This window comes from Salminus brasiliensis, chromosome 5 (assembly GCF_030463535.1).
Source record: "Salminus brasiliensis chromosome 5, fSalBra1.hap2, whole genome shotgun sequence".
NCBI classification, from domain to species: domain Eukaryota; kingdom Metazoa; phylum Chordata; class Actinopteri; order Characiformes; family Bryconidae; genus Salminus; species Salminus brasiliensis.
This window is the reverse complement of record NC_132882.1, coordinates 28221369-28234790: the sequence shown is the minus strand read 5'-3', so window position 1 is coordinate 28234790 and position 13422 is coordinate 28221369. Positions and strand designations below refer to the sequence as shown.

Genomic DNA, 13422 nt, shown 5'->3' with positions numbered 1-13422 from the left:
TATAGCAGTTTAATTTATCCATTAACTTTGAAGCTATAAGGAGTGTTTCAGCCTGACTTACTTTTGGAATGAGACACAATGCAGGGCAGCCTATGAGAACAAAAGTAATTTACATACATTTAGTCTTAAAAATCACAGGTTGTAAAACAGCTAAAAATAAATAGCTTATTGTGGTTTTTTATAGGCTTATATTCAAGACACTTTTCTGAGAATCTGGGGAAATACTCCTGCACTCTTCAAAATATAGGTGCTACAAAAAGGGTTCTTTGGGCAAGGCCACAGAACAGAGGTCATCAAGTCTGGACCTTGAATCCAGTTGCCAGTCCTATACTTTCTAATCCCTGGTAGGTATGACACTAACTGGGCCACAGAGGAACCACTATTGGCTCCCTAAAGAACCACGCTTGTAATAGAGATGTGTGAAGTACCTTTTAAATGTAGTTTTAAAGAACCGTGACTTGATAGTAATAGTATAGCAGTAGTGTGTAGGGTCACTACTCACACTTCTCTATTATAAACATTGGGCCTCATTCACCACTATCTAAGAATTTTCAGATTCACATTTTATAGAACTGCTTCCTCTGATCTTATAATGATGGAACCCATTGTCCTCATAAAATCAAATCCCAGGAACCACTGGGGGTTAAAAAAGTTCAGAAGCCCACTCCCATTATAAAGTGAACATTAGGGGGAGAAACATGAGATGGGCCCTTTAACAACACCCGAAATCGTCTAGACGGTTATGAAATTCCAAAGGCTTAAAAGGAAACTTTGGAATACAATAAATCGTGTAATCTTCTAATACAGATCTGCAATCAGAACCTCCCTATCCTCATGGGATTTGAGGACAGAACCCCAACAAGGCTTGGGCTGATTTACTGTCTAGACTAAATGTTATACAGCACATTTCTGCTGCCTTTAGCCTCCATGTCTTTCCAGACACCTCCTTACATACACATACCCTGACAGTCTCAAACACCTGCGTACACAGACGCAGTGACCCACTCTTCATTAAGGATGTGAAGAACATCAATCTCAGCATGTCGGCGATCAGAACCGATCCGTGAAGAAAGAGTAAAGCATGAACAACATCTTTCACTTTAATCTCCATGTCTGGCTTTTGAGACGAAATCCAAAAAGTGGTGAAAAAAAAGAGTGGGAGTGAGAGGGAAGACCAGCGGACACAGTTCTGTCTTTGTTAAATTATCCCCTGCGTAAATTTCCTCTTCCCCTTCACAATCTCATTCACGTCTGCCAGACGTTCTCCTGCATGTGTTGAAGGAGAGGACAAAAACCCACAGAGAAAGCGTGGGCAGCGGATCTTTACGTCTTGACTAAACTCTATATATATGTTCCACTGACAGCACACAGGCTATGACAAGCTGTCTTACTGAACCACGGAGAGAAGAGAGAGCGTGGGGAGGGGGGGAGGATGGGGGGGTGCAGATGGAGAGATTCCAAGAGTAGAGATTTAAATGTACTACACAGACAGAATACACACATCTATACATGTAGAAGGGCACAAAGCAAAATGCTCTACTGCTGCACATTAGTAACCCTGTTTAAAAAGGCCAAAGATGCTTTATAGCCCGGTTTATTGTAACACTGCCTTGCCATTCCCTTGATATTCATCAGCGTCTGATGGCGTTTCCCACTATAAAAACATAAGTGCCAGGACTGGGGAAGAAGCCATTTCATTCAGACTTAGCGCCGCTTGTTTCCCTTGTCCTCCCTTATTCCTGTCCCTGTATAAAGTCTGTGCCGTATGAGTATGCAGTAAATGGACTCGAAAGGTGCGTAAAGGGCATCTGCATATAAGAGCATATCCTTTAACTCTCCTACAGGAATACTCCCTCTGTTCATCTGTTCAAAGAGAAATATGGGACACAGAGGATTAATTAAAACTGAGACGAAAGGACACTATGACGGGTGGGCACCAATTAGAATACAAATGGATTCATTTTCCAACAGGAGCCGCATTGCTGTACGTCTCTGAAGGGCCAGACACACTAAGTTGGTTTTGCTCCGACTCAATAATTTGGTGTTGTTTTTGTCATCCGTGAGAGAGATCATGCTGATAACGCATGTAACGAGGGCTCGGATACAAGATGCCGGCATTCCTCTCGGGTCCAAAAAAAAAAAAACAAAAGGCCAAAATCATCCCTCTGAAGAACTGCCAACTTTGGATTGATGTGACTGTGTGAAATCATTTGAGATGCCTTTTATTGCTTGTTTAATTCCGCTCATTTGCCTTGGATGCACTGGATGGTGTTTAGGTGAAACTGACAAGTCATGATTCCAAGTATATCCAATTAACTGGTGTCACATGGAGCAAGTATTTTAGTATTTGGTTGGACGCTAGGCTCTCCTTTAGAGAATATTGAGAGTCTAGTGAAGTAATTAAACATAAGACTGGGTTTATACTATCAACATTAGGGCTGCAACGACTAACCGACTAAAATCAGCAATTCATTTAGTAGTTGATTAGTTGGTGATGTCATCACACGTTTCACAAGTTAACTAGAAATGGTAAACCATTAAAAACATAGTTTTACTGCTGCTGTTCAAATGTACTGTGATAACTCAGAGCTGCAGCATAAACATACAGACTGACCAGCTGTCTGTCATGTGAACGGAGTGTGTGGATACAGACAATCGCTACAGAGCCATAAGGCTATACAGCCACACACCTACAGCGACATGAATCTTGTTGTAAGAGTGGAGAGCAGGGTTTTATTAGTGAGAGGTGTAGGAGTCCCGTATGGACACAGGCCGAGTGTAAAAAGGAGAACTCTTCAAGTAAGTCGGCTCAGAGAAGGTATAAATGAGGAGACCAGTCACTGAGAGTTCTTATGACGCTCAACATGGTGTCTGTTTATTGATTAAGTCCCGGCTCAACATGGTGTCTGTTTATTGATTAAGTCCCGGCCTTCAACCAAAAGAGCCAATCAGAATGCTGGTTACAAATTCGTGCCGCTCTTCAACAATAAGAGCCAATCAGCTTGCTGGTTACAAATACCTGCCGTCCTTTAAAAAAGGGCCAATCAGCTTGCTGGTTACAAATTCGTGCCATCCTTTAACAAAAAGGGCCAATCAGCTTGCTGGTTATGCCACGAAAGGAGGAGGGTCAGCCATATTGTGGCTCTGACCAGACCACGTAAAAAAATTTAAGTCACTGATACAAACTTTCAGACTGAATGATAAAATAACTAAATTTTTTCCTTTTTGCAGAAAAATACATTTGTATTTTATTTATCTCCTAAATTAGCAGCAGAGTTCAGAGCTAATCTAGCTAAATTTAAAGATGTGCACTGTGCAAAAAATATTTTCTTATTTTTGCATTTGTCTATTATTTTAATGTAATTTATTAGTATTTATTGGAAAAAGAGATTTCTATCTCAAGGGGCCTACTGATTGAATAAGGGTTAAATAAATAAATAAATAAATAAATAAATAAGTAACCAAACCTTTTTCCAGCCCTAAAAAATGTAAACAAGCAAGTGTTTCCAACCAGCAGATGTTACATGGAATAAAGCAACAAATCAGTAGAGCATACAGAAATATAACATTTTATTATTTCATTATTAACTTTTGGTGCAAATTGCAATAAAAACAAATAAAATGGGTTTTAACTATGATATCATCATGAGTTTTATACAATATCTAAATAAAGTTTCTGCGACATTCCTTTTAAAAATGCACTTGTTTACACCTATATATATATATATATATATATATATATATATATATATATATATATATATATATATACTGTATATATATATATATACATATATACTAAAAATGACCACTTAATTTAAATGGAAAAAAAAAGGTTTTTGGACAATAAAATATTACAGACTTCCTTTAAAGCTAACAAGGAGGGTTTGAAGGGTTAAAATATATATATATATATATATATATATATATATATATATGGATTTTACAAGATGTTGGAAGCATTCCTTTGCAATTTTGGTCCATGTTCAGATAACTGTGTCACGCAAGGATCAACGAGATGAGATCATTCTGAGATGTATTTCTACTCACCACAATTGTACAGAGAGGTTATCTGCGTTACTGTGGCCTTTCTGTCAGCTCCAACCAGCCTCTCTCATCAACAAGGCGTTTCTGTCTGCAGAACTGCTGCTCTCTGGATGTTTTTTCTTTATTACTCTATTCAGAGTAAACTCTAGAGTCTGCTGTCCTGAAACTCTCAGAAGATCAGCAGTTCTGGAAATACTCAAACCAGCTGTTCTGGCACCAACAATCTTCCTAAAGATTAAAATACTACCTGAAGCTGCCGGCCTGTATCTGCATGATTATATGCACTGCACTGCTGCCACACGACTGGCTGATTAAATAATTGGGGGAATGAGTAGGTGTTCAGGTCTTCCTAATAAATTACTCAGTGAGCACAAATATAAAACGAGCCTTGATGCTTCTTTCATCGCTGCATGTACTGGGACTATTTCCAAGCTCAATTTGAAAAGCAGTTATTATTGTTCTGATCAATCAATCAGAGAACCATGTTGGTTCTGTGAATGGAATGATACGACATCACTATCTTTCAAATTGAGAGTTTCTGACACTCACACAAAACACAAACTACGAATTTTCAGCTTTAATAGATCACATTCATTACAAACAGTGAGGGATCATGCTAGTAAAAGTAGATGAAACAGCAGAAGCGGTGGACACACAGGATTCTGCGAAAAGGGCTTAAAAATGTTATACCCATTCCTAATATTCTCAATCTCAATAGAGCATAGTAAAGTTTACTAGTTGAGATCATGCCATCAGCATATGATGATTTAGGAGGTCATTACGGTCCTACCAGCACTACCAAATACACCAGTCTGCAATCCCCCCTGGATTTTAGACTGGCATGTTCCTTATGTTATTTCATAAATCCACATCCACAAAACAAACTGAGTAAACTGAAGAGCTCGAACTTCAGTCTCTCTGGTTATATTTGATTCCCTTTCACTGGCTGCTGAGCCAGTCATATCTACAAACCTCCTTATGCATCGTGGTTCACAGACAGCACGCTTTTCATTTAACCTACAACCTACCTGACGATGACAGTAGAGGTTTATCTTCACCTAATCTGTCCAAGAAACCAAATTTCATGCCACTTTACTTCTTTACAGCCGATTTCCTATGCTGACAAGGTTGATGAGGACACTGTATTGGTCCTCTTTATAGATTAAATAGAATGATTAAATATATATAAATAAATATTCCCATATAATTCTATTTAATGTATATAAAGAAAAAAAGTGTCATCATATATATTTAGCTATGATATCAGTGTGGTATTATGTACTAAAAAGCTTCTTCTTTCTTTATAGCCAATCTTTATCCCTTACAATAATACAGGCTGTTTTTGTTACTGTGCCTTCAATTCTGATATTTGCAAGTGTCTCATTCAAAACGCAACAGTCCCTATAACATCCATCTGAATGGGGCTATACTGTTTGTTTTTTAATATCACAAAAACACTGATTATAAAATGAACTGTTTTTGTGACATGATTTTCAGAATTAGAGCATGGAGTGTACATTAAGCTCCTTTTTTTCAAGTAAGTGCTTCTCTATGATATGGACCCTTTCAAAAGTAATTTAATTTCATATCCACAAAGACGTTTAAGATGTTACTTAAGAATCAGTTATCTCTCCTGGTCTCTCTTTCTCTCTCACAAACACTCCAAAACACATCAACAAGCTTTGATGTACCTCATAAATAAGTGCTGTTGCTCCTTATTCACTAGTTCACCACTGTTCCCCTTTGGTTCCCATCACTTTAGCACTCTCTACATGCCCTGTATTGAGTAAACTGAGCCATTATCGAGTGTCAATGGCTTCTTTTACCCTCCAGTCCAGCGTACCAGGGGGTCACGGAGAGGAGGCAGGCGGAGGAGTGGTCATCAATAAACAACAAACCAGTTTGAGTCGATGCAGTCCTGAGTTCCCACACTGACACGCAAACAAAAACACACACAAACATGCAGAAGATACACTTACCTATTGTATCTCCTTGCTCGTGCACCATGCTTGCCAAGTCCTTCATAATCTGGTTCACATCCAGCATGTCTCTCTGCCAAAAATAAAAAATAAAAAATAACATTGTCAAAAGCGAACACACACAGACAAGCAGAGCCCTTTCCCCAAAATCATGGCAGAGTGGCATAATAACCTTGGACTGATATTGAGCAAAAGAAAAAATTTAATCGATGTCAGTATTCATGAAAATGACCATTTTTTTGTGCTGTTTCACCGAAACCAAAAAGTATCTTTACAATGTAGATTTGCATTAAATGACATTTTATGCCAAAAAAGATATTCTGCTACTTTAGAATGAATAAATGCATAAATAAATAACTAAAATAAATAATATATCAACAAACCAGGCTGATGTCAAACTAGGGGTGGTCATGATGTTCTGCTATGACAAGTGAGCAAAGGGTGGTAGGATCTCAGAAACTGCTCAATTCGTGGCATGTTTCCAGAGCCGCCATAGCGAAGGTATACCGAGAATGAACTGGGAGTGCCTCCCAACAGCATAACAGTGGTGACCCATGGGCCACTGATGCCAGATGTGAATAACGACTCCAGCCAGTGGTACAGGACAATCAGCGCTCCACTCTGGACCAGTTAACCTCTATAACGAACACCTTCCATCACATAATACAGTCCATGCCACAACGTCTCGCTAGTGTCATCCGAGCCAAGGGTGGCTATTCCCACTGTTAGCTAAGCGGTCATTATATTATGATATGATCGTTTGATCTCAGCCCAGGGAATGGCACATGAGTCACATGACTGGTCCCAGAAACACACACACAGACCCACGTGATGCGATGTCACCAAAGTGTCTTAATTTACACAAACAAACCTCAGGCTTATGTATGTATGAATATACAGCCCACCAGCTTAAGGGAGTCCCGAAGTAGCCTTGGTAAGCCTCTGCACACAGTCCTTCCCAGCCTTTCTCTAGTCTCAGATTCACTCTCTCCTTGTATGTATGAGCTGGGGCTTTTCTGATCGCGATCAGGTGAGAGTTCCCAGCAGGTGGGAGCAGGGAAACATGGAGATTTTGCCCCTAGTCATGCCTTACCATATATACTGTATATACCAGGGGTATATATTGAGTACCCCGTTATATCTCCATTCATTTTATCTGAGAGAAAAAGAAATGTAAAATTATGACAACACTGACATCATTGAGACTCGCAGTAGCAACACATGCTTGTCAAAATCGCTTCGCTTATTGACAGCAGTAGACTAATATTCAGACAAGTAAAATGATGTGTTCCAAATTGCTCAAAGAAAAGTTGACAGTAAAAATCATTCATTTACAGAGGAGTGGACCGGAAAATATGCATTCATTTAGCCTGAGAGAAGAATGAAGCCAGTGTGCTTCATCTGTAATGAAACTGTGGTCATTGCGAAGAGTGGTAGAGAGAGGCGCCACTATGAGACCAAACATGCAAATTTGTACATCAATATCTACACAAATAAATAAAAAATAAACAAAAAGAGCATTAGTGAAGTCAGAATGTTGGATGATCACCACCCCACCTCAATCCCAACTCCCCAACTCATCCCAAAAGTATTGGACGGTGCACCAACTATCAATCCAGAGAACACAGTTCTACAGCTCCACAGCTCAATAATGAGGGGCTTTATACCCCTCTAGCCACACCTGAATTAAATCCCATTAGCCCCACGGCATTAATCATGGTGCTATTAGGTTCATGTTTATGTGCTTCAGAATCCTATTTTATTGGCAGTACTTCAGAAGTGTGTGTGTGCATATGTCAGAAATAGGTGTGACTTAAAGTAGCGTAATGCATTCATTTGCTCTCTATGGACTTTTAACCTGGTGGACATATGGTTACATATTTAAGTACCATAGGTATATTGAGTCAGTGGTTCCAATTTCTATATGACTGTAGCCTCTCGCTCTCATTATATTAAGCCCCTCCCACTGCAGACACCTATTCTTTGTGTTTCTCAGCAGTGTGGAACTATTATATAGAGGAAAATGAAAAATGTATAATATTGCAGACACGATAAAGGCATTTAGAACCAGCCAAGAGTGTGAGGCTACTAATCTTACTGCAGTATACACGGTGGCAAAGTCATGAGTCAATGTTCCAGCAGCGGTGCTGCACGATGCTTCTAGGTTAAAACCAGCCTCTTGCTTCTTATGTAGTGCACTATATTGTAAAGTCATGCCTTATACAGAAGCATATTGCACTGTGTGTCTTATACCTTTCTCACACTAGGACACGACAATAGGGCCGATTTTAAGGCCGATTTGCCGGTATACCCCACTCTTTAGTCCCCCAATCTTCTCCCGGTGCAGTCAGGTTGCCCCTAAAGGACAGACATGTATAAACAGGCAGGTACATGGCGTAATATTTAACACTGGCCACTCTAATTGGGTGAAGATGGCATAGATCTATAACGTATGTGGTGCAAAACACAGAGACTACACAGCCAAGTAAAAGCCAAGTGAGGGTTAACCAAGTTACCAAGTGTTTTTTTGTTGTTGTTGTTATGTTTTTGTTGTGTTTTTTTACTGCAGCATTTAAAAGGAACCAGCAGCCAAATCTTTAGGGAGTAGGTCAGTCCACCCGAGTCTGAGTCCCACAGGGTGCATTAGCCCTGAGATTCGAAAAGCCTTTTTTCTCCTAAAGAAATCCAGCTCCTAACATGAGCATGACACTGACTGCAGCATGACGCATGACTTGAGAGGTCAATTACTGTGTTGACCAACTCCAGAAGTCTTTCCTACTTAAGAAGCTTAAGGACGAAGACTTTATTTGCAGCAGCCAGGCAGCCAGACAGGTCCATGGTAGCAAAGCAGTGCAGCGGTTACAGACCAAATACATACAACAGACAGCAAAAAGAACCCCTAATACCTCTCAGTTTGTACATTTCCAAGCGAAATGTCTATGTTGTATCTGACCCCAGGCTCAATGCAACATGAAGGTGTGTAAACCCTGTGTCTATCTTCCCCTCCCAGCTTCCCCTTGCCTCCATCCACGGCCCGTGCGACTGCAGCTGGGCCAGTGGAGCCACGACCACTGAGCCATTCATCACAGGTGGCTGTGATTGTTTGGGAAACTGGCAGTCCTCCTAGCTCTTGGCAAATACCATCTGGCTGGAGCCAAAATGGCCTCTGGCAAACCCCACACTGCTAAAGACTTTTTGCATTTGTCTTCGGGCAGTCCGGGTCCAACTCGCGGAAACAGCTTCACAACATATTTATTTTACCTGCCAGCGCAATTCAAATGCAGTTTGTCGCCATGACGGAGAGCAAAGAATTGTTTCCTTCCGTTAGCAGGGAGGATATTCATGAGGCTGAGCGAGAGAGAGAGAGAGAAAGGAGAGAAGGAGAGGCGTACAGACATATTGATTGCTAGAGTGCTTTGACGCTCTGTGCCCAGATGCCTGGGGAAAGCCTGGCCTGCCCTGGGGGCTGATGTGTTCAGCACTGCATCATTCATGGAGTTATCTTCAGTTCATGGCACTTAGCAGCCCCCCCCAGCAAAGCCCCCAGGGGAATGCATGGGACCTGCGTCAAAAAAGGAGAGGAAAATAAAGCCACTTTTCCTAATGCAGAGACTCTGCTGAGAGGTAACTGGCGTTCGCAGCGAAAGGTGGCTCCAGATGCTCCTAGATGCTCAGTGATAGGAGATACAGAAGACCTGTCACCCTAACCATGAATTTACTCGTTCATTGCGCAACAAACAAGAAGAGACAACAAAAGGACCAAAGGTGGAAGACTTAGTGGATGACAATGTACTTTATGTCTTCAATTCCTGGTAAAATAACATCAGGCCGGCGCCAGAATCATATCAGATGGGAGCTCAATTTGCCGCTAACCCCGTTCTCTGTGCTTTCTGTCACTCAGCCTTTGTCGTTATTGTGTCTGTGGGTAGAGAAAAGTGAGTGAGCGAGAGAGAGAGAGAGTTAAAAAAAAAAAAAAAAAGACAGGGGGGAGAACAGGAAAGCGGTCTGATAGGACACAGAGGGTCTCTCTTTGTTTCATTAGTCACAAAATGTCAGTGGTAGAGCCAGACATCTGCTTTATCTGACACACAGGCAAACACTGCAGCACACCAAACACACACACACACACACACATAGCACAGCACATTCCCATCAGGCACTACAAATAAATATTTGGGTCAATAATATCTGGAAAAAAATATATAACTAATACAACCCAAATAAGAACCCAAAGATATAACCCAAATAACTAATAATTTACACCTTCCTAGCTGCTGGCTATCTTTAAATATCACAAGATCTATTGGACTGCAAGACCATAACGATCCCAGAAGGCCAGGGTTTTTTTCATTGCTGGTCCTAGAGGGCCGGTGTCCTGCAGAGTCTGGTAATTTCTGTTCTCAAACACACTCATGAAGCCTGGTAACTAACAGATGAGGCCCTCCAGGGCTGAATGGAGGCCATCTGAGATGTGATGGAGTTCAGTGCTAAATAACCGCTGGTGAATGTGCATGTAGGAGCTTAGGTGTCCGAATCTGCTGAACAAATGTGACCAGCCTTTTAATAATAATAAAAAAACTCTACCCACCTCATCTGTGGTTTGTATCTCCTACCTGTTATGAGGTGTAAGTAAATGCCGGGCTATGTTAAACACGTCATCTATTTACAGTATCTACCGTACACATCTACGGTGATGATAAACAGTTTAGAATGTATTCTACAACATTCTCCAAATACTTCTTTACTGCTATGAGGTGCTTTATGCTTAAGACATGCACAATTTTCAGCCACTACTAATTATGATGACAAAGCAATTATGACAAACATCTTTAATGTTTGTTTGAGTTTGCCTTTAGCAGAATAAGTTATTGTCTCAATCAAGTTAAAAGATATAATGAATTATAATAATAATAATAATAATAATAATAACATATTTTATAGTTAAAGCATTACTATGGGAAATCTGCTCCTGGCTCCCCTTATTGTCTAGAAGTATAATTTGAGCTTTGAGCCACCACTAAAAAACATGTTTGTCTGGATGTGCTGAGCTGAGCTGAGAGGTAGAGAACTGAAAGAAAGAAGCTTGTGAACTGAGACAGCACAACCCAAATATGACTCTGGTTATGCAGCGTCATAGAGTTCTTGCGAGTATTTTCCTGCCCACAACGACAGCAAGACTATTCTTCCTGTTATTTTAAGGTAAAAATTCTACATAGTAATGGTAAAAAATGGTGGAGGACTGCTGGAGCAGAAAAAGAAAAAATAAAGTTTTACCTAAAAAAAATCAACATTAGAAAGAACAGTAAAAACAATGACAATGCGACTTTATTATTTGAAAAGGTTTAAGAAAAAGTCAAAATATGCATCTTTCCCATGGAAAAGGGAAGGTCGTACCCTTTTAAGCTAAGTAATGCAGCTGTAATATACAATACAGACACAGTAGATTAATAAAATTAAAGAGTATATGTATAAAACATGTATAAAACATTTCGTATGGAAAATATATGCTCCTGTATTCTGTATTGAAAATGTAATGCTACTCTGCAAACATGATAAAATAGACCAAATTATTAGTTAAAAATACAAATAAATAAATAAATAAATAAAAGTCATATTTGGATTAAATCATTTTATTTTGGCACCATGCACTATTTATTTCAGATCTTGATAGATTTGTGTGGTCATGTGCACGTATACTGAGTGTTTTATGGTGCCTTCAAGAATTTTTGAACCAATCTGTTCTACAACATCCACATACATCATTACCAGTGTACATAAACTTAAATACTATGGATTTACTTCCTTTGTGGGGTTGAAAGCCAGAAAAAATAGGATAAACGGACACACAGGAGCTTGGACACAAACACAAAGTGGCATACAGCTACAAGTACAGCTCGAGTGAAGAAAATGAATCAGTCCTACTCCAACATATGTACAAATGGGTCCACCAGACAGCATTTACTCAAGCTGCCAGGCGGTCATGTGTGAATGGTGTGAACATCAGACTGAGAATAATGTCTCACAGAAAACAAGGGAAAAATGTAACAAGGAAGAAAACAATGAACGCCAGCACAAGAAGTTTTGCCCTATCGACCCCATGTTTAACATCTGTGCCATTAATCAAAGACTGCACTAAAGAATCGAACTACGAGAGAATGGCCAGGGTGGTCATTCCGGACAGTGAATGCATCATTTTTGTCAAATTGTTCTCTCTCTGTCTCTCTCTGTCTCTTCTCCATTTCTCATGAACTGCACAGCGAAATGATCATCAATTCAGATGGCCAACAGCACAGTTTGCTGTGGTTCACAGGAGCAGATCATTTTTTGCTGTAAAGTATATTATCAAATGCCCTGCAAGCAGAAGCTCATTTACTCTACTTGTTCACAAACTCTTTGAGTATGAGTCCTTTTTTTGTTTAGTTGGTGATTTGTGATGGTTTGTATGCCAGTTGTCATGTCTTTAAGTCTCATTTATCATTTGTTTATTCTATAGAAATGCCACAAATGAATCCCTTACCACAGAAAGGCTACACCACTACAGGGACTTTTGCACAAACTGGTGGAGCTATTCTTTGGTAGTAGAAGTTTGCAATAACACTTTTGGCCCACCGGTGGTCTATAGGTGTTTTTAAGGGGTCAAAATGACCTTTGTTTTATCTTGGTGGCCCAAGTGTTTACAATGCATTGTGATCTGATGTGTGAAATGTGATAATTTTCACACCAGTCCTTGAGGTAAACCTTGATGATTCATGAAGCAAGAGCCATATGTATTGTATACGTCTGTTTATTTACCAGTTACTAGACATTTTCTTGTGAGTAAAGTCCAGGTGACCTGAAACTTGGACAGGAACAGGACAGGAACTCTGATATTTGCACTGAACTGAATGGACTGAATGTGTCAGCCTGAAATCAAGGGTATTAAAAAGTTTATACTGCTATTGTTTTGAATAACTGTCTCTACTGTCAATGGAAGGCTTTCTCCTAGAGTTTGGAACTTGACAAAAATAATATTTGAAATAAAGAAATAATTTTATTTTGGCACTAAGCACTGTAGGTTGTATATATATATATATTTATTTATTTCAGATTTTGATAGATTTGTGAGGTCATTTGCATGTATATTGAGTATTTTATTGTACCTTCAAGAATTTTAGAACCAATCTGTTCTACAACATCCACACATATCATTAACAGTGTACATAAACTGAAATATTATGGATTTACATTCCCTTGTAAGGTTGAAAGTCAAAGATAATAGGATTATCGGCCGCATAGGCGCTTGGACATGAACACAAATATTCTGGGTCAGGAGCATTTCTATTGGTCCATTCCTCATGAAAGTTTGAAACAATATGAAGAAATACCGTCAGATTTCCACTGGGTCAAATAAGGAAAA

General features: G+C 39.6%; 1 protein-coding gene across 2 annotated transcripts in view; it reads right to left on the bottom strand.

Moving 5' to 3' along the window:
* tsnare1 (T-SNARE Domain Containing 1) overlaps positions 1–13422 on the bottom strand; it is a 196207-nt gene that overhangs the window by 64522 nt on the left and 118263 nt on the right. For both annotated transcript variants that reach the window (XM_072680070.1, XM_072680069.1), the window contains one exon: positions 6027–6099. In XM_072680070.1, the coding sequence (XP_072536171.1) occupies positions 6027–6099 (73 nt within the window). The remainder of the gene's footprint in view (positions 1–6026; positions 6100–13422) is intronic.